The sequence below is a fragment of the Oncorhynchus kisutch genome, linkage group LG7, assembly GCF_002021735.2.
Source record: "Oncorhynchus kisutch isolate 150728-3 linkage group LG7, Okis_V2, whole genome shotgun sequence".
NCBI lineage: Eukaryota > Metazoa > Chordata > Actinopteri > Salmoniformes > Salmonidae > Oncorhynchus > Oncorhynchus kisutch.
The window spans coordinates 33,814,361-33,842,304 of record NC_034180.2 but is presented as its reverse complement, the minus strand read 5'-3'; the positions used below and the strand labels follow the sequence as shown (position 1 = coordinate 33,842,304).

General features: G+C 45.1%; 1 protein-coding gene and 1 long non-coding RNA gene across 2 annotated transcripts in view; both read right to left on the bottom strand.

Annotated features, from left to right (window-relative positions):
- Positions 1-232: 232 nt before the first annotated feature.
- On the bottom strand, positions 233-1,895 carry LOC116374640 (uncharacterized). Its single transcript, XR_004210533.1, has 3 exons — positions 1,310-1,895; positions 1,007-1,218; positions 233-935 (listed from the first exon to the last, which is right to left on the bottom strand). It is a non-coding gene; the product is annotated as an uncharacterized LOC116374640 (long non-coding RNA).
- A 1,339-nt stretch (positions 1,896-3,234) lies between these two features.
- LOC109893758 (latent-transforming growth factor beta-binding protein 2-like) overlaps positions 3,235-27,944 on the bottom strand; it is a 160,967-nt gene continuing 136,257 nt past the window's right edge. The window contains exons 20-41 of the mRNA XM_020486971.2: positions 26,940-27,062; positions 26,632-26,754; positions 26,396-26,521; positions 26,160-26,285; positions 25,913-26,038; positions 25,690-25,815; positions 25,036-25,161; positions 24,062-24,187; positions 23,591-23,710; positions 21,590-21,664; positions 17,972-18,094; positions 17,143-17,271; positions 9,956-10,090; positions 9,605-9,739; positions 8,501-8,710; positions 8,258-8,344; positions 7,559-7,687; positions 7,310-7,450; positions 6,882-7,055; positions 6,450-6,749; positions 6,178-6,327; positions 3,235-4,907 (exon numbers count right to left, since the gene is read on the bottom strand). Of these exons, the coding sequence (XP_020342560.2) occupies positions 4,720-4,907; positions 6,178-6,327; positions 6,450-6,749; positions 6,882-7,055; positions 7,310-7,450; positions 7,559-7,687; positions 8,258-8,344; positions 8,501-8,710; positions 9,605-9,739; positions 9,956-10,090; positions 17,143-17,271; positions 17,972-18,094; positions 21,590-21,664; positions 23,591-23,710; positions 24,062-24,187; positions 25,036-25,161; positions 25,690-25,815; positions 25,913-26,038; positions 26,160-26,285; positions 26,396-26,521; positions 26,632-26,754; positions 26,940-27,062 (3,098 nt within the window). The 3' untranslated portion in view covers positions 3,235-4,719. The remainder of the gene's footprint in view (positions 4,908-6,177; positions 6,328-6,449; positions 6,750-6,881; positions 7,056-7,309; positions 7,451-7,558; positions 7,688-8,257; positions 8,345-8,500; positions 8,711-9,604; positions 9,740-9,955; positions 10,091-17,142; positions 17,272-17,971; positions 18,095-21,589; positions 21,665-23,590; positions 23,711-24,061; positions 24,188-25,035; positions 25,162-25,689; positions 25,816-25,912; positions 26,039-26,159; positions 26,286-26,395; positions 26,522-26,631; positions 26,755-26,939; positions 27,063-27,944) is intronic.

The following is a 27,944-nucleotide window of genomic DNA, read 5'->3' as shown; positions in this document are numbered from 1 at the left end:
GCTTGTTTGGAGGTTAGATAGCACAGTGTCCAAAGACGGGCCGAAAGTATATAGAATGGTGTCGTCTGCGTAGAGGTGGATCAGGGAATCGCCCGCAGCAAGAGCAACATCATTGATATACACAATAATCTGCCTGTAAACTATTGTTGGAAAAATTATTGTCTAATGCACAAAGTAGATGTCCTAACCGACTTGCCAAAACTATAGTTTGTTAACAAGAAATTTGTGGAGTGGTTGAAAAACGAATTTTAATAACTCCAACCTAAGTGTATGTAAACTTCCGACTTCAACTGTAAGTAGCCTTGTGCGAGCCAGAACAGCTCATTGGAGCAGGAGCCTACCTCCTGTTTCTGCAGCATGAGGCAGCTTGATGGCCTTACCCCCAATCGATCTCATTGATGCTGTGGTGGCTCCAGGCAGAGACGTTTCGGATCACATTTTTTGTCTTTTGGTATGAATCGAACTCCCAACCTTCCACTCCAAGGACCGATACTAATCACAAGGCCACTGAGTTGGTCTACATGACCGGGGGAATTATGGGGAGCATGTGTTTTTGTGGTAGGCCCACTGTATCTGTTAGCATGCTGCTGAAGAGCATGGCAGGGAAGTAGTGGTGGTAGTAAAGGATGCGTCCTGTGGTGTAGAAGGGTACGTGGTGTAGAAGGGTACGTAGTGCAGCAGGGTACGTAGTGCAGCAGCCATCCCAGGAGCAGCAGTCCTCCACCTTCCATCAACACGCAACAACTCTACACATACACATCAGCGTTAGAATGAGGTACTCAAAATAAGTTACTCATGACAGTGACAGGGAAGTTCTAAATCCTCCTACCTACGTTTCTCTTGTCCAGCTGGACTCCTCTGCGGCAGGCCAGAGAGGCTGCTGCCACCATAACCACATACAGGCCTAGACTGACCAGGTTCAGCCACCAGATCACCTGCAGAGGAGTTCCAGATTTAGCTATATTATAGCAGGGTTAGCATACTCTGAGTGGAGAGAGGTACTTACAGGATTCCCTAACAGGTAGACACAGTATTCCGTCTCATTCACTCCTGAGAACCTCTATCCCCTTACAGAAACAGAACAAAGGCACAGTGATAAGTTAATATTTTTATGGGACTGTCAAACCACACTGAAGTATTCAACATGCTAACCTGGTAGTTGATTGGCCAGGGTTTAGGGTTAATTTCATTGTCTTTGGGCTTCAACCCACTGTTACCCTGTAACAATAGACATTTCGTTGTAATTCATCCAATAAGTATGTGGGAAAATGTGAAGTACAGTGAGATGCGTGTTCTTTGGTTCTCTCACCCTGATCATGATGATGTTGAACTCCAGCAAAATATACAGGAAGTGGGGCTTTAGCAATTAAAGGCTAATGTTGGGCACTATCAATACACACAAAAACAAAACAAAAACACATTTCCAGTAATATTAGGCATTAAGCACACACACAACATCACATATCAATCAGTGGGAACACCATAAAAAATCTGAAAGGAAAGTAGGCTACATTTGGTTTTGATGTGATCCTCAATATTCCATTGGGAGTTTGGGGTCTCCTTCAGAATTGTTAATTACAACTGGAACAAGGTCCGTCAATTGGTTTTCTTTGAACCCTCCTAACTGTTCAAAGATAACTTAGGAAATAATCATTCTTATCAGTGGAATGCTTGTGACAGCCTGCTGCAACATAGCCAACAAACGCAGCCCGAAAAGTCCCCTATTACATTGTACAGGGAATAGCTAACTAGTAAGAACTTGGCATAAATGACAATTAATGTATCACTTGTAATGTTATCCTTACACACTAGTTAGCATTGTAACAAGCTAGCTCGCAGAAACAGCTTTGTACCTATTTTTTACACCTTTATTTAACTGCTACCCTTACCTTAACTAGGCAAGCCATTTAAGAACAACCTGTGCGCCACCCTATGGGACTCCCAATCACAGCCGGTTGTGATACAACCTGGAATCGAACTAGGGTGTCTGTAGTGACGCCTCAAGCACTGAGATGCAGTGCCTTAGACCGCGCCACTCGGGAGCCCAAATCTAATCAGTTCTTCTCATTCTTGTTTTCACGTGATATTCAGTGTATGCAATGCATTAAAAGCAGGACTTCACAGCCTATGTGATTGTTGGCACAAAAAAAAAATCGGCTTTGGAAACAAGCATTTCTCAAAATAAAACTCCTATCCTTGCATGCACTCCTCTCTGCGTTTGCGTTACACGGTGCACAGATGTCAAAATTACCCGATGTGTTTCAGAAAATATCTGCAAAAAGTGCGCACCACGCACGCGCGCAATGTAGTCTCTTCTCAACGCTCCAAATTTAGCAGCACAGCGCGTGGTTTCTGGGATATGTATGCTTTTCCATCCTTCACGAAAGAAATAGGATCCACCGATATCGACACAATTTCCCAGTATCCAACTGAAATTCAGTACTAGACTCATAACCGTGGGAAAATCCTTCCAAACGCTATGGTTGAGCGGTCCTTGCTATCCGGAGTCCTTGGGACCTTATATCCCATTGAAGTTGACATTTAAATTGGTTAGGGGTAGGTTATGGTTCTAGTTAAGGTTAGGGTTTAGGGTAGGGACGTCCCAAGGATCTGTTTTGCACTGTCCTTGTTTGAGCTGTACTAGAAGGCCACTGGGTGGCGTCAGAGCACAATAAATCACAGGCTCACACTGTCAACGGATGCTCACAACACATAACATTCTCCATTTGACCTGAAAGTACAGTATATTTGCATTATAAACATACGGTTTAGAAATATTATTGTAATGAAGTATATTATTGTGTAATGTGTGTAGCATATTCCACAGATAAGGGAGAGAAATTTAGATATTTTCACATTTTATTTTGATGACAGATAGTAACTATAGTTTAGAGGTAAACAAAAGGAATGAACATGATATTTTCTTAAGTAATATCGAATACATGTTCACAATTTGTATAACATCAATGTAAGACTTGTGGAGGCATGAATCATACAGTATAGATACGAGTACAGACCGTAAACATCTCTTTGAATACAGGCCAAGGGCATCAGCCATTGAAAGAAGGCATCCTCCAAATATGTATAAGATCGGTTCTGGAAAGATCTCTCTGAATGGAAAGTTTGAGAACATGACCAATCAGCAATCATGTGTTTCTAGTGACTTGAATGCGAAGGACAATGTTTATTTTTAATTGGAAATGCTGAATGTGTCACTAGATCCCAGTAAGATTATTTGAAAGGCAAAAAAGGCTTAGTTTTAATGGCACAACAGATAATGGTTGCATTTTAAAAGGCATGTCTTTGTTTTGTACTTGTAGGATCAATGGCACCACATTGTGTTGAAAACAGTGCTGCCATTCCCCTAAAATTACATTTCAATGTCTGCTCCACAGGGCAGGATACATACACTTTATCTGGTACAGTGTAAACCACTTTTCTCATACATAAAGATATGTTTAAAAACATTTTAACAGAAATATATATAAATCTACATATTGCTAAGCTGTAATGCTGGATTTTTTTGGTCAAACAAAAATATTGGTTGCACTATATGCATTATTAGAATGTAACAAAAAATTAATACATAGTACTAGATCTGTACAAAATATCCCAAACCTTTTCAACAAAGCCTTTACTCACATTCAGAGATGCATCAATGGGAGTGTTCTTACATGGGATCTGAAGTAAATTGTGAATGTGTGGTTGAATGTAAGGAAAATTTGCCTCAGGATATTGTACGTGTCTTTTACTCTGACTAGTGGGAAAGTGCTAGTGGACCCTATACAAACATATTACATATCTATCATAGACCATCATATACATTTACAGCCTTTCCAAGCCCATACTCAATGCCCTTTTTTTCTTCAGTATACTTTTGTGCTGGTGACAGATTGAAGCAACATTGTAACAGCCTGGACCTTGTTTGATCCCAGTTCTTGCTCTTGTGACTGACTACCTTGCTACCATTGGAACCTTTTAGCTTGGAGGATGAGGACTAAGGACTGTTATGCAAGTCCAAGTGGTTTTTCAAGACCCAGAGAAACACAGAAGACCAGTGGAAGTAGTGGTTGGTTCTTTTTCTAGGCCTCGCTGACCACAAAAGCATCCCAAATACAAGTAAAAAGTGGTTTCAAAGTGACTCCCTGTATAGCAATGTGATTATTATGTTACAATATGAATAACATGTGGCATGCAATCAGCTTCCTCCAGGTTTAGTTATCCAACTTCAAAAACGATTCACACTGTTTCCTCTCATCATTAGTAAAGTCTATTGGTCTGACAAATAAGATAATATAAACCATATGTGCCCTCAAATGTTTTTCATTGTAACTTTGCAGAGTCTTGTCATGTACATGAAATAAATAATTAACCCAAAATATAAATGGAGGAGAAAAACAATGCATAAGATATGTATGTATGCATAGCAAACTGTCTGGGGTCACTGAATAAAATCCCTTTCAGGCAAAATGCAAATGTTAAGAAATAGGATATCCCATGGAATACACTCACTGCATAGCTTCTGATCCCTTGTGGAAATGTGAATGAGTATGTTTGTGCGGTAGAAAGAAAATATGATGAGAGAATTGTATGTGTGTCGGTGTGTGTGTTTAGGGGATAAGCGTGGACGTTTCAGAGTTCTTGGAGGTTTAGTGCCAGGCCCTGTGAGAGGGCGGGGATGAGGGGGGGTGGAGGGAGGAGAGTAGAACCTCCCAACAGCTACACTCTCAGTTTCCAGCCACTCTCTCTGAGGCCAGACAATGGGACCTCTGGGATACATTCATGGGGCTTGGCGGAGGCCTGGAAGCCGGGCAGGCAGGTGCACTTGTACGACCCCTCAGTGTTGGTACAGGCCCCGTTCTTACACAGCGCCACTTTATCACTGATGTCCTCACACTCGTTTATGTCTGCAGGAAAAGGAGACAGGCAGTGTTAAGAGAGTAGACCAATTTCACTGCATCTGTTCCCTCCACATGTCCTGTGTCAATAGTCCAGCGGAGTGGCCTGGTCAGTGTGGGTGGTAGGATGGGACCATAGTCAAGTACAGCAGTTCTCAGGCGACAGAGGGGCCTAGAGGGATGCCCGACTCTCAGTACTTATGAAAAATACATTCATACGTATCACTTAAGCACTTTTGTTCTCTCTTCCCACATGAACAATATCCCTGTTCACTCATTTCACCTCTCTGTCACACACTCATCTCTTTCTACCCCACTTCTCTGTATACGTGTTATGCAATTTTATCTGAAAGGCAGCAGCACATCTTTACAGTAATCATTTACACAGATCAAGCATGGCGTCGTATTGCGTGTTTGATGAAGACATGAACTCTTCTCTGGCCATACATACAGTACATCTGACAAGTCAGATGTTTTTGCTTACACTAAAATGCTATTACAATGTTGGCCTTCAAGTGGTTTCTATTTCCTAATCTGGCATGGGAGGTTTGGTGTCATTTCTCTGCAGTCAAACTCAAACCTCCTCTCTCTGTTGACCTAATTTCTGTGTGGGAAATGTTGGTGGTATTTATAATATGACACTTGGAAAGGAGAGCTTCGTTCCCACAAGTGTTTTCACAAATTAGAACCACAGAGTGGGAATCCACTCCATTCGCCCTGTGTTGGCCTCGGGGCTGATGATTCTCTATGGGGATAGAGTCCTGGTCCATTCAGTAATCTCAGCACATCATTATGAGAGGGGTTTCACTTTCAAATTAAACAAACACGACACATTTAAAATGTGTAATATCCATGTATTACACGATGTGGCTGCGATTCAAGGCCTCTCGGCCTGTTGACGGGGTGTGTCTATATATTCAGTCAGGAGAGTACAATCCACTCGGAGTACTTTGATCAGTTTCCCATTAAAAATAACCAAAGCAAGATTGTAAATGTGAGTCTTTCATTGGGCTGCGTGATATTGCATGGTGAGTTACCTCACCAAGAGAGACCCGTCTCCAAAAGGCATAAACCTCGGGGAGACTTCTTCATTCTAAAGCAGGGTTTGATCTTAGCCCCACAACATACATCATTTTCAAAAGTGGGAAAATGGAACAGATCATTGAATCATTTGTTTCTAGGAATTCCAAAAAGCAATGATATATTTACTTGAAACACAGAGGAGAATCTGAGACTGAATGTGGTTGGTTCATTATGAGACACTGGGAGAAGAACCTACCGATGCAGGCCATTTTGGTGAGGTCAAGCTCGTATCCATCAAAGCAGTCACAGGTGTAACCTTCCCTCACGCGCACACACCGGCCATTCTCACAGCCGTTCAGGATACCACACTCTTCTGCTCGCAGGCCTTCAAAGCCATCATAGTGGTCTGATTGCAAACAGAATATGAAATAATTAGGAGTCCCTACAGAGGTAGCATTTCACCATGCATTAGCAATAATATGAATAAATGTGTCTTTAAAGAATATATATATTTCTAATAAAGGTTACCATTGTTAGAGTCTACAGGGTGAGGCTGGAACTCTCTTGGCCGGTGGATGGGGACGCGTAGCGACGGTTCTCTGTCTCTCACTCGTGAGCCATAGTCGTTGGTATTCCCCTGGGTGTCCTCTGGGCTGTAGTAGGTACCCCCAGGCCCAGAGATGGGCACTCCTTCATAGTTGTCCCAGTAGGGGGGGACATAGGGCCCTTCAGGACCCTCGACACCAGGGCTGTACTCATTGCCTGGCCGCTCTCGTAGACTGTCAGAGCCCCTTCTCCTAGGCAGGTTACAAAGTAATGCGTAGTCATCTGATCCAACACACACACACACACACACGTCAGTGTTGCATTTAGACCGTTACAAACCATCACAGGTCACACAAATGATTTCAGCTACATAATAACTATGAATGACAACTAGATCTGCCATTTGTTATTTACCAGAGTCCCTACTGGGGCAGAAGGCACATTGTTCACTCCAGGCCACTCCATAGAGACAGCAGCACTCTGTGTAGGTGGTCCTCCATCCGATGAGGGGCTGGATACACACATACAATTCTATCATGTCCCGCCAGCAGATGTCCAGATGGATGTCCTCATCAGGCTCATCAATCTCTGTGGGGCAGGCGATGGAGGAGAGATGAGAGAGGGAAGGAAGGAAGAAGGGAAGAGAGTGATTTACAAAAGAGGAAAGGATGGAGTTGGAGGAGGTTTTACAAACTTTATGTTGTCAATGTTGAACAGATGGATCAATAATCTGGCTGGTAACCATTTCATCTGGATAAACTGAGATGGAGGATGTAGTTTATCTGTAAAAGTGTGCTGTGTGAGTGTGTGTGTGAGAGAGAGAGTGTGTGTCTGAATCGCACCCTCGGTGGTGTTGACGCTGATGCAGTGGCGGCAGGTGGTGTCCAGGACCAGAGAAGGACTGCAGAAGCAGTTGAAAGAGCCAGGGGTATTCACACACACCCCACAGACACACGCCTTCTCTGTCAGGCACTCGTCATAATCTGGAACACACACACATAAACACACGTCAACAACTGGGTCTAAAAGTTGAGATAAGGAGCAGGTTTGGTGGAACAGGGAAAAGCAGAGTGACAGCGAGGGGCCCTTACCCAAACACTCCAGCCGGATGTTGTCGTAGTAGAAGCCTGTACGGCAGAAGCAGGAGTACGAGGAGAAGATGTTAGAACAACGGCCATTCTTACAGATATCTGGCCCAAACATCTTACACTCATCCACATCTGGTGAGAGAGAGACGGACAAACACAGAGAGAGAGAGAGAACAAGAGGGAGGAAAAGAGGGGTGTAGAATCAATACCCGTTCAAATAAAGTCACATACTACTATACACAAAATCACATTTTCTTTCCTATTTCACCTCTAGAATCTGCCTTTGTGTAGGCCAAGGTGAATGTCTATAGAGTCTACAGAATGTTTACTTTATGCATGTGCTGTAACAAGCTACACCACTGAAATCCTAACCACTACTGTAAAATGAGCATGGCACCTTGCTCGTGACAGCCTTCTCTATAAGAACATGCTGTGGGTGCAACACTTGTGCTTAATTAGCTGGGTATGCAGGTATCCCGTCACGGTGTAAAGGGCTAGCTTGAAAGAGAACCATAAATGAGGTGGGAAATTATGCCGGATGTTTTTAACAGCTGCCATGGGTGGAAATTAAAGGGGAGCTGAAACTGCCATTTTCTTTGTGTTGGTACAAAGTTATGGGAGAAGGAAAAACGGTGAAACCTCAGGTATACCGACTGTAAACAGAAGCCAGTGGCTTGAGGAGACAACATGGGAGTAAAGTACCTTTGAAACTCTGCTGTTCCAGGCTGTGGGAGGAAACAGCTTGGGGCAGAAGACCACTACCATGTGGACACAACTGGTTATACTCCTCTGAAGAAACAAACAAGAATGAACGGACAAACATACTGTAACACTGCATCATACATAGTGTATTGAGAAGGAGTAAGCATACAGTATGTGAAAAGTTGTATCTGAATCTGTCTTGGGAGTGTCACTCAGTCCCAAATCCTACTGTCGTAAGCCTACCTCTCCCTGGGACAGGGCAGGGGTGGATCTCACAGTCGTCCCCCCAACCGGACCCCACCGTGCAGCAGCACTCCTGCTTGGTGGTGTTGCGAGACAGCACGTTGTCACAGAAGTTAGCATCGTTCAGGTTGTAGTAACACTCCTTCCTCGGCTCCTCCGTGGGCGAGGCTGGCTTAGGAGGATGAGGAGGAGCATCTTCATCTGTAGCTGCTGTGGGACAATCAGACCACTCATGAAGAGAAATAGATGCAGAGGGGAATAATTGGAGGGGATTTGCAGAATCAATTGTGACTAGTTGAATTACTAGAGTAAAGACTACATCTATTACCACTAGATATCATATTTATTGCCATGATGATATCAGTGAGAATCAGTAAGTCTAATTAGCCCCACGTCTAACAGTATTAATGAGTGCCACTATTTCCCCTGGTCAAGAGAACCATGTCTTACAGTAGGGCAGGCAGTAGGCTGGAGTACCTTCAGCTGCTCATTTATCCACAGACATGCTCTCAGGCATTCACAGTTAAGCAGTGGGCATGGCCAAATGGAAACACTGGCATGGGAATCAACACACCATTCATTCTGACATGATTGATTAGCACACGTCAAAAGTCAAATGTGGTCAAAGTACACAAGGCATACTTGGGGTTTAATACTGAATGAGAACAAAAACATTCCCGTCGAGAGCATGCTGCTTATTAATGTAAATATGTCCCGTCTGTGTATTCATGCCCATGTCAAGCTAAAGACAAGCCAATGTCACAGACAAGGTAAGCTTGACCTTTATTTCAGTCATCTGTTTACAGTGAACACTGTTGGTGTTTCTGAGAGAGATCTTTCCATGGCAGTTTTGCCAATAGCTATACCTTATCCTTGTATGTCTTCGGGGAAATTTGACTGGGGGAGATTTGACCATGAGGGAGAATTTGGAGTGAGTTGTTCTCTGAGCACAGCAAATCAATTCTGTAAAGGATAGCTGGAATAGTTTTTCTGCAATTTATTCTTTCCTGCAATTTATTCCCCAGATGTGAAGACAGTGAAAATTCAATCCCCCAGCGATAGGACGAACCCTTAAGTCCCATAAGTCCCTGTGTGTGCTGTTACCCTGCGGGCGGCACTGGCTGGTGATGGGATCAAATTCCTCATTGTCGCTGGGGCAGATGCACAGGAAGCTGCCGTCCACGTTCTCACACAGGGCCTCTCCACACAGCGCTGTGCTCATCTCACACTCGTTCACGTCTCCACGGAATGGGAGAGAGGGGTTACAGTCACACTGAGGTTCACACACGAATGCAAAGCATGTACACACAGACACAAGTGTGCGTACAAACACACACACGTTCACAAACACACATACCACCATGTACAATGAATACAGTACGTACTGCACATTGGTACTGTATACAGTAACTGACCATGCTAACCAGTGGAGTGTATCATTTAACAGTTACTTACCCACACAGCCATGGGCCCCGGCATCACCAGGGGGGTTGGTGTAACCCCGGTCACACTGACAACGGTAGGAGCCGTCTGTGTTCTCACAGAAGCCATGGTCCCCACAGATGTTCTCATTCACACACTCATCGATATCTAAACAAGAGGGCACCCAAAGGTGAGCATAAAATAACACATTCCAATGTTTCTCTGCTACATGTGTATAACTGTACCATTTCACATGACTGGCTTGCTAATGAGAGTGTGTTGCAATACTAAAATAAACACTACTGCCGCTAAAACTTGCAATAGCAATCACCATCATCATAACATGTCAAATGAATACAGGGGGAGAATGGGATCGTTTACAGCTTTGTGGGGGGACACAGATCAATTGATTGAATCCACTCTGCTGACTCCGATGGCCATCAATGAGCCCAGTGAAACGTCTGTAAGGGCTGCCTCTCAGCATGGCTACATTGTGTTAAAGTAGAGCCAGCATCTGGAAGCCTTTAGGATCTAAGGGTTCCTCTGCTGGGGTCTATGGAGTGAGAAGTGACCTGTTGGTTACTTTCTGGCCCAGTGAGGTCTTGGATTATGTAACAACATGGGACTGGTTTACAGACATGGAGGGGCCTGCACATCCACATACGCTACTTCAGAGACATTTTGTCAAACCGGCTACGGGTAACTAACATTTGAATGAACGCACATTTAGTGCAACAACTCTGACAGGCCCGCATTGTTTCCTAAATTTACCTATTTTTTTATTTGACATCTTACATTTGTAATTCCAAAAATGTGTCCCATGCAAGAAATCTAAACAGGGGAGCTGATCTGGACTCATTCAGAATATTTTCTGCGTGCAAAAGGATGGAGCGGACCAGACCTGGCAACAGTGTGCAGCTGCTCGCATGCACAGCCATATATCATAAAGCATGTTTAACGAAGCCAGAGGAAAGACCTTGTTATGTGTACATTGAATGTGTGAGCAGAGGAATGTATGGACCTTAACACTGGATCATATAACACTAGTGCTAACAGCTCTGATTCCCAACCACCCTCTGTTTTAAGGGAACATTTGTTAACAATTTCTCACATACATCATTTTGTATTTCTTGGCGTACATTGCACAGCGCAGAGGCCAAAGACAGATACTCTTAGAGAGGCCAGACTGATTATAATTGTTTAAAAAAACAAACATATGGTTTGATCACTGGTCAATGTTAACCTGCTTGTGCACTGGCCAAGTCACCAGGTTATGTGACACACAACCATTATTATGTTCCTATAACACTTCTCTATGTTATCACATGTGCACCCCCCCAGCACTACACAGCTGATTCAAATAACCATCTCATCATCAAGCATTGATTATTTGAGTCAGCTGTGTAGTGATAGGGCAAAAACCAAACCCTGCCCTAGAGATCACACAGGGGTAAAACGCACACAAAAGCCACATTCATAAAAAAAAAATTTGGGGGGAAGGGCACCTTTGTTGAGGAATTTGAGGGAAGTCTGCCAACATCTCCATTGATAGAGGCCACATGCTGTGTGTGTTATTTTCTAATTAGAATCAAAACGCCTGACTCAGCAAAAGCTAATGGTTTACAGGGCATTTACAGTAGTGGGGAAATAGAGAAGTATCTGGTACTGTATTCTGTTCGCTATATATCACAACGTTATGGGCATGACATAATGCCAGGTACAGTAGGTAGTAACGTATACGTCACCTTCAGGGCATCTAGTGTGTCTTATTAAACATGCTAACGCATCAATTGGGAGCAAATGAAAATACAGTGGCTACATAAGTCAGCAGGTTTGTAGAGGAAAAAATAAATGACATTCACATATTGTCTATCAGACTTTTATTCTGTCTCCTAGCTCTCATAAATGCTGCATCATTCGAGGAATGAGGAGAGTCAGCCAGAGCGACTGCATTAAGCAATCTATTCAGCAGGGACGGAGAGGGCTTGGCTTGGGCCCTGCTCTACTATTACATTACAGAGGAGTGCATTCTGGGAGGCCTGACCCACTGTCCAGGGGGCAGGGAGAGGCAAAGCCATCCAGAAGATGGTGCTAATAGTGATGTCAGCCAAATGACTCTGACATGATGAAGACAAAAGTTGACATTGGGACATAAATAAGAGCCACCAAAATCCAAACTTTGTGTTTACAAACCTATTGGATGTGGCAATTATCAAAAACATGTAGCCGTTTACCCATTAAAATGTTTACTTTTGGACTTTGGGGCCACAGACTTGTAGTAAGATGAGGTGTATACTGTAACACTGAAGAACATTTTGGCATATGTGAAAAACTTAAGTGGGGTTTTGGATGGTCAGCGTAAGTAATGCAGCCAGCTGGGAGGTCTCTCAGGAAGGTCATCTAAGCACTCAGCTGCTACACGAAATAATCAGTGTCTGCCTAAAGGTTTTCATCCTTCTGAAACATGGAAACAATGTTCCCATTTTTACATGTAGTGGGGTGCATGATGCTAACAAATCATCATCTCGGGGACCAAGGGAAATGTCTGGGCCAAATGTCTTTAAAAGTCTTTCCATGGCCATGTCTTTGACTCGGATCCTTCGAAACGCTTGGACTAACAGACCTACTAAACTCTTTCATTAAGACTGACTGTCCAGCCAGAGAGTGAGCATGTTAATAAAATACCTGAGGCCAGATGGCCTATGGGAAATGCATACTCTATCAATACAGGCTATCTAGGGCCATCTTCTCCATTACACCCCCCCCTTCCTAATGGTCTGACCCAGGAGCCCCTTCCTGAGTGTGGATCAACCCGGCTTGGTAATGGTGCAGGCGAGATCAGGTGAGCAGGTTAAGTGGGGGTCTCTGTGCCGTGTTGTAATGTGGAGCACATGGTGGGCCTGTGAGGCTAGCTGACTGCTGGCTCACCCTTCACACGTCTCCCCTACTCCTGGTTCCCTGGTTAAACCCTGGCCTGATTGAACCCATATGCAGGCCAGGGTTATTTGATGCGTAGGATTGATCGGGGATGAGGAGGGATATTTATTTTCCCTGTTTCATCCATTGTTTCATTCCCGACCCCGCCAGACCTGGGTCACCTCCTGGGTTAAACCCTGTTTTATAAACTGTGTATGCACGCCCATTGCCCAACATCTAGACCACAGTGACCACAGCGGGCTAAATGTCTTTTGAAACGCATCACATTTCCATACATTAGTCAGTGTGGGAGGTAGGAGACAGTGTGACCACAAACCATTTCCAGCCCTCTATGCCTTATTAAAGACAAGCCGTAGCCACACAAAATTGATAGCCACAACGCCAAACTACAGCTGGAAAGACAGGATCTAAATGAGATGCAGGTTTCTTTTCCATCACATTGAATATCACTGTTTTTCTCATACAGTACTCACCAGTGTTGGGATAAGTTGGATATTACTCGTTAAGTTTAACAAAACTAACACGTTACTTTACAATATTATTCTGTGTGGAAAGTAACATGTTATATTACCAGTTATGTTACTTTGGGTTACTTTCATAAAAAAATCTCACTGTTTGACTGTCGGAGGGAGCAAGGTAAGCCCTACCAAAAATAGGTTACTTTCTCATGTTTGATCACTAGTTTCCCCTTTCATCTGTTGCACGGCTTTCCTGTGGAAGTCTACAAGTGCTATACTATATATATTGGCTAATTAGCCATATATACTTTAAGCCAAGCATCTGTACAGATTTCCTATTTTTTCATTCAAAATCTCTCTTGAGCCGCCAGTTCTGGTTATAGATCGCAAGTACACGGACCCATAGAGATGTATAGAGGGCACACATGCAACTAGAAGGGAAAGCCCTCTATGGACTTTGCTATCACCGAAGCGATCAATGGCAACGATCAGAGGTGCGCCCTCTATACATTTCTATGGACAGCAGCTTTCATGACTAGGGCTGCCTATGTATGCCAGTTCGGCTCTACAGCGGTTGTAAAGCGTATTAATGTGTTTCATTTTAGGAAAGTTAATAAATATAGTAGGTCTAGACTATAGAAAGCTGATGGGATCCTCAGTTATTTGGCCACTTTCGTTGTGATACAAACCATATCAAAACATATAGGCCTATGGGCTGAGCTACATGAGGTGTGCGACTATGATTTGAAAAAGTCGCATAAAAAAATGCATGGCCTGTTTCTTGCCCGACTTCATACACTGGGCATATTATTATCTTGCCTTACTTAACACACTATAGGCTAATATTGTCACCCATCAGACTATTCTTAATTGAATCTTGTCTTTACGTATACTAAATAATACATGTGTGAAATTTGTTTGGATTTAGAATGGACCATTATCATGCACCCGTCTCAGAACAGGGGAAACAAAATATGTAATCTATGCACTTAAATGGAGGACACTTTCCCCATGGTTCATATTCATGCCAGCTAGGTAGGCTATACTCCTGTTGTAAAGCAAAGCAATGTGTTTAATATTAGGAAAGTTGATAAATAAAAATAGTAGGCCTAGCCTATAGAAAGCTGATGGGATCCTCCTCTTTTTAATAGAGGCCATCAAAACTCACGCCATTGCACAGCCTATAAACATTTTGTGCAACATGAGTTGAAGAGCTCCCATTAAGTGTTCAGATTTTTCATTTGCATTTATGTCAGAGTGATTAGATGGACAGTAGAGTGCTGAGGACCAGGCAGTTAGCAAGTTTGATAGGCTACTAATGACCATCAGCAGCATCAGAGCTTGGAGAAGCCTAGTTACCATGACTAAATGCTCACATGGAATTTGACTGCGGTCATGACTCTTGACCGCTGGTGTGGCGGTAATGCGGTCACCATAACAGCTGTAGTCATGACCTTTCTCTGCTTACTCTAGAAGTAAATGAGGAAACAAGTCAAGATCGGATCATGGAAACACGCGCCCGGTAGAGATATAATTCAGAAAGTAATGCAAACATTGCTTGACAAAGTAACTGTAATAGTATTACCCAATTTGAAAAAGTACTGCGTAACTTTACTACATATGAAAGTAATCTGATTACATAACACGTTACCTTCGTCACTCTATACAGTAGGCTGTCATAGCAGGGCTGAGTGAACAACCCCAATGGATGGAGGTAGAGCGCAGTGGCAGCTGAAGCTCTGCTGAGGAGAACGTCTGTTTTCCCATTTTGTATTATGGCCACAAATTGAGTGTGGTGAGCAGAGCCAAAGACAACCGCCGCCCCATCGGAGGCCCGGGAGTAAAAATAAATCAACGCCCCTCTGAGAAATGGCAAATTACAGCGTATGGCCTTCTTAAATATTGGATGATTTTTACAAGCAGACAAAAATGTCTAAGAGTAATTGAGCTCCCTCCCCGGACGTTTTATTGGGGTGACGGCAGCATCTCCCATAACCTCACATAATAATGCCTTGGAACAAGTGGCCTTTGTGCAAGATGCTGAGCTGTGGAGGGGCGAGAGAGAGGCGAGAGGGCTTGCTCCTCAGATTCCACAGCCCAGGCTGAGGGAGTTGAGGCCAGGGACTGGAGGGGAGGAGAAGCTCTGTGGTCAATGTCAGTGATGCTTTGTGGGGATGTACTGTATGTATGTCCCAGGGAGATGCTGGGTAGCCTGGAAGAGAGGAGGGAGGCTGGCATCAGAACAGAGTTGAAGAGAGAGTGGGTCAGAGATGGCCACGGCTGGCTGCATCACTGGACTGGACCAGAGAGGATGGAGCTGTTACAATGCTCTGGGGTGTTATAATTTGGACTGTTAGTTTTAACAGGCTCAACCTAAACAGTGTGGTGGATCATGATCCACAATGTGTGATCGTAACAGTCAAGCTGCTGTGGAAAAACCTTATTGGTGGTTAGATAAGTAAGAGGAGACAGTTACACAACATGGCTACCCGGTGGGGCCCTAATGCAATTACCATCTGCACGTATTTACATCACAGAACTTATTCAGACTATATTGAATTGAGCCTCTGCGAGCAGAGGATGGGCCATGTTGACGCTAAATGGTAAAACAGAGGTGAGGAGGCTGTGAGCAGCTGTTTTGGATCTGGCCACCTCTCACAACAGGCCCCTCCATGATGGGATCCAGCCACACAACATCATAGTCCTCCGAGGGGAGAGGGCCCCACCAAGCCAGGCTCTGTCATCGGCCCCGGTGTGCTGCCGCTCCGCTCTCCAGTGTGAGTCAAATAAAGTGTCCTGGCGATGAGAATTTAACATGGTGCTCAATGCATCTCAACACCCTCTCTCTCAGTCCGCCCCATCCGGGGCTCACTAGATCATTCCAGTAGATCATGCTATCACACTCTGCCCTTCAGTCCTGGCCTTGCCTGTTTGGAAGCCATTTTGATAAGAGCAAATTCTTGGCCTGTATGTTTTTGTTCAATGTCAGCTATGCTTCTTCTAAAACCGACTTGATTCATGTTTGTCGGTAACTGAGAAGTTTACCAGCAGAGGGGAACAACAGCGCCAGCCACCGCCGATACAAACTGCTTCGAAAACGGGCGTGGTCCAGCACTAATCAAACACTCTTCTGAATATAGTAAAATTATGTCAATCTCTCATAGACACACACATACACAGACTGATGGTCTGTCTTTGCCAGTTAACACACAGGCGGGCTTGTTTTCTGTTGTCATGGAGACAGGGATGTTTTGTTGTTGTTGGACAGATGTTAGACCCAGATGTGTCGGTCGTCTCCACCCCTCCCAGGCCATACCAGGTGACCACCCGACTGGGTGTCTGTCGCAATGGCATGAGGAGGGCAAAGGCTGGCTGGGAGGGGTGGGGTGCACCGTATGTCCCATCAGATGACAGCCCTGCCCCACTTAGAGAGGAGAACAGTGGCGATCAGGTTATACCCATCGCCCTTGCCAAAAAACCTCCATTAGCCACATTGTCTGGAGGATGAGACCTGGCCCTATTATCAAGTGGCCCAATTTCAGGGCCCATTTCCCCTCACTCTGCTCCCCTGACCAGGAAGGCCGAGTGCACCTGATAGCGTTTGATTCACATGAGCCTTTTTGTGTGCGAGTGCCAGGCTGATATCGGTATCTCTGTAGGATGGGGGTGGGCTAGGGGGGCCATCGAGACAACGCAGAGTGTTTCTTTCAGACAACTGCCCAAGGTGAATGAGCAGTAAGGCTGATATTCAAGTGCCTTCAGTTGTCCACTAAGTAAGTACATTGCCTGTTGAATAAGCACAGGGCCTGTGGTCCACTTACTTACCACAGTCTGGGTTGTCCTGTCCATACAGGCCAGGCTGGCAGCCCATGAAGCAGCGATACGAGCCAATGGTGTTCTCACAGAGCCAGATGCCACACACCGAGCTACCATACTCCTTACACTCGTTCTGATCTGTGGAGAGAAAGATGTACTAATGTCATACACACATCATTCCTATTCTTCACCCTTCACAGCAGCATGGATATCCAGCATGAGTAGGCCCGGCCAGGAGGCCTGAGATATCCATGTGTTTATGTCATACATGCACACACACATGCACACACACTCACTCAATCACCAATCCAATTCCCCCTCCACTCCTCACAGTACAATGTTTCCCCAGCATGAGTAGGCCCGGCCAGGAGGCCTGTGGTGCTGCTGTCCTCAGTGCTCAGCAGCAGACACTGGGCATGGCCAAGAAAAATATTTGCACAGGAACCGAAGAACTTGTGAAGAAGCAAAGGGACACGTTCCAGAGGGAGAAACACCTCCATCCCACAATGGGGTGATTCATACTCCCCAAGGGAAGATGGGGAGCAGAGCTCCAGCCACAGGGAGCTCCCTGTGGCGCAAGAATACAGCCCGAGGAAAGCCTCTGGGCCATAGTTGGACCCTCACTGAGGGAATGTCACCATTGACACTGCATTGACTACAGCTACATAATCAATCCTTACAAAAACGTTTCACACACAGGGCGGACTCTGGTCTAAAGGGACCGGAATGTTCTATTAACTCTTCTGAAATTTTGTGAAAACACTGTGTTTCAGCTGGGGCAGAAGCAGTGGATTGTGGATAGAGTGAGGGAGTTATGAAGTTGGTAGAGTGTTCTTACCCTCACAGTCAGCTGTGTCTGCAGAGTACTTGAAGCCAGCCTCACACAGGCAGAGGTAGGAGCCATCTGTGTTGAGACACTGGCCATGGGAGCACACGCCGTCCTTACTGCACTCATTAACATCTGGAGGGAAAGAGGAGGAGCAGGAGAGGGGGAGAGAAAGAGTCGGAGAGAGAGACAGACACAGCAAGACAGAGACACAGACACAGAGAGAAAGACACAGAGACAGAGAGACACAGAGAGAGAGAAATGGAGATAAGAAGAGAGGAAAGTGTGAAAGAAAGTGTTCTTTGTATATGAAAGTCATGGCGTATTTTCTTCTTTGGTGTACTATGTATCAGTCAGAGTATCTCATTCTCTCTTAACATGAAGAAAATAATACTATAATAATAATAATGTCTGCAATCAAGGGCTTGTCTGAGCATAAGATACATTGTCCATTTGGAACACTTTATGGTACTGGCAAAATATGAAAACAGTATGTAACCTAGCTATTGGTCTGGGAACATTCCCTCCGACTAGTAAAAAGCATATAATGATGGCTATATGCTTGATTAAATGTAGATTGGTGTAATTGCCACATTACAACACAACTTACAAGGTATTTGGACTGAATAGCCTAATAAGTGGGGTCAAGGCAGAAAAGCAACAAAAATAAAACATATTTTGCCAAGGGCTGATAATGAGAACCATTTTTCAATGTAGACAGTAAACACATGTAGAGGTAAAGGGAACAAAACATTCTGAAAACAGCATGGGACAGCACCTCAATTTATGTTCCGGTTTAATAGCCATGTGATTCGATACAAACATTTACAGCAATGATTTATCTAAAACAGAGCTGTATGGCAGGTTACACTAGATTGACTAGTGATTAGTAGTTCATCTTTATGACTTATTGAGGTTAGTCCACTGTCCATGGTTATGTCCCAGACAGTACCAGCGCCCATAGCCCTGTAAGCAGCAAGCCATCCAGCCAGTTCACCTGTGAGCCAACCAGAAGGCCAACCACTCGGGCTCACCTGACCCCTCCTTCCCATGCACCCCCTCTCCTCTCCCTGCAGGGCCCATGGCAGAGAGACCTGGCTTTCACTGTGTCAGCACTGCACACACAATGGCAGACGACCTGAATATATATGCCCAGCCTCTGATTTATAGGATAACATTTGCTGTGGCAGAGGGCCAGGGGAGTGCAGGTTGGACCTGCCTTGCTCACTATTGTGGATGATGTCTGGTGCTACAGTACATGGCCACAGCCCAGCAGACTGAAGGGAAAGCCCAGCCATCATCACAGGGCACTGGGGAGGGGCTGCCTAGCCTGCCGGGTACATATGGCCTGGAAGAGGTCCAGTCCCCTCGCACCATGGGCCCCTCACCCACTATAGCCCTCTCCAGGATCTTCCACCCCCAGAGAGTGGCCCTGCTCCATGCTTGCCTACTTCACAGCGATAACATGCTCAGTGTACTGCCCAATGATTTGTCATTCGGGTTACGCTAATGCTCGATACCTCTCAGCAGTAAAACAGGCCAGAATCAATAATATGCAGCTTTAGCCGAAGTTACATTCCTTTCATATTGATTCTTCCAGAGTGCTCCATTCCTCTGTATTTTGACAGCTAATGCTCCAGAAAGTTCCAGTGAAAGGCTAGCTAGTGCTCTGGCCAACAGTCAGGAGCAGCATTTCTCTCTCTGGTGTGACCAGGGCAATGGGTGCGGCTGGAATGACATAAAACCTGGTCAATTGGAGGTGAAAGAGGAGGAGCAGTGAGACTGTTGATGTCTGGCAATAGCCTATTAGAAAAAATGGCTGGGTTCGATCCCTGCTGCCTAACTGGAGCTGGAGCTGTGGGGAGAGCAAGGGGGAAAGGGGTCAGCCCAGAGAGAGACAGGGTCAGGGAGTACAAGCTGCCCTCTGCATGCACTGTCTGTCCTTACCCAGACAGGAGGGACTTGTGGCTCGTGCTAATTGTGGTAATGCATTCAAACCAGTTGGTAGTTAGTTATAATCCTAGCATTATAGCTTGTTCTCGCTCATCTTGGCAGCCATTTCCCTCTGTGGTGCATCCATAGGGACAGATGCAGAGGTAGGAACCATCTGTGTTCAGACAGTCCCCTTCTCCACTGATCACCCTAGACTGACACTCATCCACAGCTGAACAGGAGATTTAACTGTCCCATTTCCTCCAAATCCACATGACTGATACACACTAAGGACATCCCCATAGAGAGGATGGGTGTGTCACAAATGATACTGACTCTTGCTGAACGCAACATGTAAAGTGTTGGTCCCCTGTTTCATGAGCTGAAATTAAAGATCCCAGACATTTTCCATATGCACAAAAAGCTTATTTATCTAAAATTCTGTGCACAAATGTGTTTACATCCCTGTTAGTGAGCATTTCTCCTTTGCCAAGATAATCCATCCACCTGACAGGTGTGGAATATCAAGAAGCTGATTAAACAGCATGATCATTACACAGGTGGACCTTGTACTGGGGACAATAAAATACCACTCTAAAATAGGCAGTTTTGACACCAAACACAATGCCACAGATGTCTCTAGTTTTGAAGGAGTGCACAATTGGCATGCTGACTGCAGGAATGTTCACCAGAGATGTTGCCAGAGAATTTAATGTTCATTTCTCTACCATAAGCAGCAACCAATGCCATTTTAGAGAATTTGGCAGTACATCCAACAGGACTCACAACCGCAGACCACGTGTACGGTGTCATGTGGGCGAATGGTTTACTGATGTCAACGTTGTAAACAGAGTGCCCCATGATGGAGGTGGGGTTATGATATGGGCAGGCATAAGCTACGGACAACGAACATAATTCCATTTTATCAATGGAAATGACGAGATCCTGAGGCCCAATGTAGTCCCATTCATCCGCCGCCATCACCTCATGTTTCAGCATGATAATGCACTGTCCCATGTTGCAAGGATCTGTACACAATTCCTTGAAACTGAAAATGTCCCAGTTCTTCCATGGCCTGCATACTCACCAGACATTTACCCATTGAGCATGTTTAAGATGCTTTGGATCGACGTGTACGACAGCGTGTTCCAGTTCCCGCCAACATCCAGCAACTTCGCACAGCCATTGAAGAGGAGTGGGACAACATTCCACAGGCCACAATCAACAGCATGGTCAACTATGCGAAGGATATGTGTCTGTCATGCTGCATGAGGCAAAAGGTGGTCACACCAGATACTAACATGGTTTTCAGATCCATGTCCCTACCTGTGACCAGCAGAAGCATTTCTGTATTCCCAGTCATGTGAAATCCATAGATTAGGGCCTAATATATTTCAATTGACTGATTTCCTTCTATGAACTGTAACTCAGTAAAATCTTTGAAATTGTTGCATTTATATTTTTGTTCAGTATACTTTATATTATCAGCATATTTATAGTATTACTTATCAGCATGTCATATTTTGCTAGCATCCCCTATTTTACGAGTGCCTTTCACTCATGTGTGCTGTGTTATTTACAATTGCCATTCTCACGTGTGAAATTGAATAGCATGAACTATTTACTTGTGCGGTGATTCCCCTAAACTAATTGCTAAACACGCCCCAGAACTAGAGGCAAAAGTAAATGGACGCTTACCTCCAACGCGCCATTCGACTTGGAACCTCTCCACTCTGACTTCTCGCTGCACCTCTGTCTCTCTCCACTGACCGCCTGGGAGAAAATGACTACATTACAACGCTCTCTAGAACACTAAAGAAAAGTGCTTTTGTGTGTGTGATTCCAAGCTGTAGGTCAGTACATGCTCTAATTGTATGTTACAGACATGGGGGACACACCTGGCGCAGCAGGGAGAGCCTGCCATCCAGCTTTCGACTACAGAGAGTGGACCTGTACAACGCTCACAGAAGCACCATCTAAAGGAAAGTGTTTGTTCCAGAGTATGTGAGTGCAGCCTAAGTACTGTACACAGCCACTGGGAGGTTCCCCACCAGAGTTGTTGGGGAACACAGTTTCAACGCCAACGCCACATCCCTTCAACGAAGCCACGTACGGTGGGCAATCCTGCACGAATGTAAACCAATGCTCCGTGTGAGTGAAGTAACACTGCAGCTGTTAGTTTTTCCTCAGGGCTCAATGTTAAATTCAGGCTACACCGCAGTCCTAACTCCTAGCCTCCTTAAACATTTAACTGGGCGCTTAGTTTAAAACAGAATTAATCAACTAATGCCATTTAAGATCAGCAATAAAGAGCCTTTTCATTGTACCTTCAGAAGGTATTCATACCCCTTGGCTATTCCACATTTTGTTGTGCTACAGCCTGAATTCACCCATCTACACACAATACCCCATCATGACAAAGTGAGAACATGTTCTAAATGAAATATAGAAATGTCACATTTACATAAGTATTCATACATATGAGTCAATACTTTGTAGAAGCACCTTTGGGGGTGATTACAGCTCTGAGTCACCTTGGGTATGTCTATCAGCGTTGCACTTCTGGATTTGGGGATTTTCTCCCATTCTTCCTTGCAGAGTTTCTCAAGTTCTGTTAAGTTAGATGGGGATAGGCGGTGAAGAGCAATCTTCAAGTCTTTCCACCGATTTTCAAAACAGATTCAAGTCTGGGCTTTGGTTGGGCCACTCAAGGACTTTCACATTCTTGTTCTGAAGCCATTCCAGCGTTGCTTTGGTTGTATGCTTGGGGTCATTGTCCTGCTGGAATGTAAATCTTCTCCCCAGTCTAATGTCGTTTGCACTCTGAAGCAGGTTCTCGTCAAAGATTTGTCTGTATTTGGCTCCATTCATTGTTCCCTCTAGCCTTACCAGTCTCCCAGTCCCTGACGCTGTCTGGTCACTCTCTCATAAAGCCCAGATTGGTAAAGTGCTGTAGAGACTTGTCCTTCTGGCAGGTTCTCCCATCTCAAGGAACTCTGTAGTTCTGTCAGAGTGGTCATTGGGTTCTTGGTCACCTCCCTGACCAGGGTCCTTCTTGTTCAGTTTGGACGGCCAGCTCTAGGCAGAGTCTTGGTAGTTCCCCTTTTTTTTTTTTTGCCAATGATGGAGACCACAGTGCGCTTGGAAACTTTAAACACTCTAGAAATTGATGTATACCCTTCCCCAGATAAATGCTTCATCACGATTCTACCTCGGAGATCTACGGACAGTTCCTTGGAGTTCATGGTATAGTTTCTGTTCTGACATTCAGTATCAACTGTGGGACCTTATAGACAGGTATGTTTCTTTCTAAATAATGTCCAAACAATTGAATTGGCCACAGGTGGACTCCAATCAAGTTTAAGTGAAATCCCAAGGATGATCAAAGGAAATCGGATGCACCTGAGCTTAATTTGGAGTGTCATAACAAAGGGGTGTGAATACTTATGTAAATAAGATTTCTGTACTTAATTATCAATACATTTGCCAACATTTCTAAAAACATGTTTTCACTTTGTCATTATGGGGTATTGTGTGCAGATGGGTGAAAGAATGTACGTAATCAACTGTGAATTCAGGCTGTAACACAAAAAAATGGAATAAGTCAAGGGGCATGAATACTTTCTGAAGGCACTGTACTTGTCTCTGTGGTTGTGTTGGGATCCTAGAATTCCACTTTTGATGTGTTTGTGTGTGTACCTCTACAGGACGTCCCATCCACCAGCTCCAGACCCGGGGGACAGGAGCAGCTGTAGGAGCCGGGGCTGTTGGTGCACTGTCCTCCCAAACACAGACCGCTGTCCTCACACTCATTGATGTCTGCCAGGGAGGGGACACGGAGGGGAAACACACATACCATACAGTCTAATGTAGCGTGACACATTCACACCACAGATGGCAGATCATTGGCTATTAATCCAAGTGGGTTCTCAGTTTATCCTCCAAATAATGTGGCCAAAACTTTGAGGAAAGTGTCACAACCTCCCACAAGAATATACATCATTTTCAGAATTGACTTCAGGGAATTATGACGACTCATATCACACCTGCCAGTGTTGGTCTACCATGCAGAGCTGTGACTGACTGGAAATAAATCCTCAGCATAAAGGAGAACGTCCAGCATGAGTGAAGGGACATTAGAGTTTAGTCCCTAGTAAAACAATTGTGTACCTTCACAGGAGAGCTTATTGGGCGCCAGCGTGTAGCCAAGGTCACAGGTCATACAGGAGTAAGAGCCCTCTGTGTTGTTGCAAACGCCCATGGGACAGACCCCCATGGACAGGCACTCGTTTATGTCTGAAGGAGAGAGAGAGAGAGAGAGAAGGAGAGAGATTGAGAGAGAGAGCATCAGAACATGAGTGAGGTCAGATCTAGCCTATCAGTTCTAGGAGACAGCCTCTCAGAGTCTCTGGCCTGATAACAAGACCAATGGCTGAATGCAAGGAGACAGCCTCTCAGAGTCTCTGGCCTGATAACAAGACCAATGGCTGAATGCAAGGAGACAGCCTCTCAGAGTCTCTGGCCTGATAACATGACTAATGGCTGAATGCAAGGAGTCAGTCTGCACATACAGTATACAAAGCCTCCTTTATCAGCTTGCATTGACAGTGCTTTATTAAAAAGGATGGAGAGACAGGCTAAGTATGCAGGACAGGAATCGATTCCAAAACAGCAAGCTATTACAGGTTGGGTATAATTACTGTATCAACAAACACTCCCTGGCTCTCTGTTATGTGATCATTCCTTGCTCTGGTACAGATTATATTTAATATTGGGAAAATAGTGCATTCCATTGTTAAGTGATTGAAATGGCTCCGTTTCCCTGTGGGTCAAAAGAGGAGTTCCACAGTGTGTGCCGACTACATACGAGCAGGGCAGAGGTCGGTTTAATTTCAAATTAGGCCGTTAATCCTTTCCTGGCATGGAGACATCCATTAAAACCCAATCAAAATCTGAATTGAACTTGTTTTCAGGATTTTCCCAGAGCAAAACATTTCAAAAAGGATATCTTCGTCCTGGTCTCGATCCACCCTTCCATTAAATAACATGGAATAATAACGGACTGGATCTGTAGTCTTCCTCTTGGGGAGAAGAAGGGGAGGGTGGGGGTAAGTGTTTTCCAGGGGTTAGTTAGGCAGTCTTACCCATGCAGTGGGAGCCGTCCTCAGACAGGGTAAAGCCAGTCCCACAGCTCCTGCAGGAGAAGGATCCGGGACTATTCCTACACAGCTGGCCTGGGCACACGTTAGCCACCAAGCACTCATCCACATCTGAACAACAGGACAGAGAGACAGAGAGAAGCCCTGTTAACTACATCCCTGAGCTGTCGCAGAGGTCAGCAGGCCTGGTGGAAGACATGACAGTGTGCCACATGTAATCATTTTGATCCGTTTATAAATGATATGGCATAAAGTTCCACTGTCAACACATCTATCTCTCCAGCTAATCTATCAGTGGGACATGCTGACTTCACTGTGTTATATTTGAGGCCTATGGCTCATTCTTTTGAACACATGGTGCCAGAGGGAGAGGGATCCAGGACCCAGTTATGATGTGATGTCTGGGAGGAGTATTTTGGGATCTTTAGCTCAAGAAAGGGGCTTTGTGTCCAAGTCGTCTCACCTGATGCCATTTACAGACAACCTGAGCCTGCTGTTAAAACAGGCAATGTGTGAGAGAGAGGCCTGGCTGGACTCACACAGGGCCCAGTGGGGTGTTCCTGGCACCCTCTCTTACGTCTGACACACGCAGGGCCGAGGGCAGAACCTAACATCCTTACACAGCATACCGTAACACACCTTCACACTCCAGCCCATCCTCAGTCACTCTGTAGCCTGGCCTGCAGGTGGTGCAGATGAAAGAACCCTCTGTGTTGGTGCATGTTCCCTTGGGGCACGTAGTGGGCAGCGCACACTCATCAATATCTGTTCAAATAAGTAACAAACAAACTCAGACTGGTCGGTAACATACAACTCCTTCAGGACAGACCATTAGATGTGGTTTCAAGGAGGATGGACAAACCTTCACAAACCTCTCCATCAAGGGAGACGCTGTAGCCTGAGGGACAGGTGATGCAGGAGTAGGAGCCCTCAGAGTTCAGACAGATTCCGTTAGCACACACAGACCCAGACTGGCACTCATCAATATCTGGAGGAGACACGCAGACAAGCACAGACAAGATCTACTATTAATACAGTTGATACACGCACAGGGCAAGTCTTAGACGTGGGTGAATGTGCCAGCTGGGGAAGGCTTTGACTGCACTCACCCTCACACCTCTGCCTGTCCTGGGAAACCCGGTATCCGTCCTTACAGCTGGTGCAGGTGAAGGAGCCCTCTGTGTTGGCACATACCCCTCCTAGACACATGTCTGCTTGGGAGCACTCATCCACATCTGGAACAAGGACAGGGATTAAGAATGTACAGTAGGTTGCTACACACTATCTGACATGGTAGTTATACCATTGATGAAACACTAAAGGTTGTACAGGTTACATACAGTACCTTCACATCTCTGTCCATCAGCTGATCGCTGGAATCCCGGGCTGCAGTTCTTGCATGAGTAGGAACCTTCGGTATTAGTGCAAATTCCCCCGGGGCACACATTAGGAGTAGCACACTCATCGACATCTAATAAAACAATGATGAGGCATTAAAAAAGCCACAGAGAGCTCAGGGCTCAAAGAGAGCAGCGTTATACCGTGAAGAGTCATATTCCACACATCTAATCCTTTACAGACCTTCACAGGCCCTGCTGTCAGGAGTGGCTTGGTAACCAGGGTTACAGCTGCACCTGTGGGAGCCATCCAGATTGACACACCTGCCATGGAGGCAGGCACCAGGGAGCAGACACTCATCCACATCTGGAGAAAAGACAGTGTGGAGGAGGACCTCATTAAACCACCACTGCTCCTCACTGTTAACAACATTTATTGAAAGCCCCTGGACCTCTAAGGCTTCTTCAGTAGCACTATTGCCCATTCAGAGAACTGTCACTTTAAGACCAAACCTGGGAAATGTATGTGTGACTGTTCTCACAAACAAGTACCTTGACAACTGTTGTTGTCCAAAGAGGCCTGGTATCCTTGGTAACAGTTACAGCTGTAAGAGCCCTCGGAGTTGACACACCTACCATGGAAGCACACCGATTGGTCCAAACACTCGTTTACGTCTGAGGGAGAGACAGGTCACTAACATTAAGGTCACCATGACAGGTATCAAAAACACCCACAACCCATGACATGATCAGTAGGAATACACTGTTACCGTGAATGTTTGTCGTTATCTATTGCCCTGCCTTAATATTTTCCACTTCATGCTCTAAATCAATACACAGGATAATGGCAGAAACACTTTATTTGTGTAGAAACAAACATTTATGCAAAAACATTGTAAAAACTGTATTTCATGGATCTAAGCATGTGCCAGACGGCTCTATCTCGTGTGTGGATCGAGCATGGAGATGTGTGTGTGTGTGAGTGGGCAGTGTTGAACTCTCTCCACACAGCTGTGCAGGCAGCTTTAATGTGAGGTGAATGAGACAGTAGAAACAGACGGCTACAGCGCTGAAAACATCCAGTGGAACACAGGCAGGGCTTTGTGTGTGCCTTGCCTTGCCTGCGGTGGCTCTAGCCACACGTCTGTCAGTACGGCCCAAAACTTTGTTTCTACAATCTCCTGGCATCTCTCAGTCCTCTACGATATGTCTGACATGGGGCTGGAGCTGTTCTCTTTATCGCAGAACCAACTAGGCTTATCCATTTACGCAGCCAATTGGATTCCAACTACTGTCCTACGCTCTTAGAAAAAAGGATTCCATAAGGTTTCTTTGGTTCTGTCCCCATAAGAGAACCATTTTTGGTTCCAGGTTCAACTTTTTGGGTTCCATGTAGAACTCTCTGTGGAAAGGCTTCTACATAGAACTCAAAAGGGTTCTACCTAGCACCAAAAAGGGTTCTCTATGGGGACAGCTGAAAAACCCTTTTAGGTTTTCTAAGAGTGTAAAGAGTGTACAGGCAAATGACTAAGGCAGATGCTGGAAACAAACATGGGG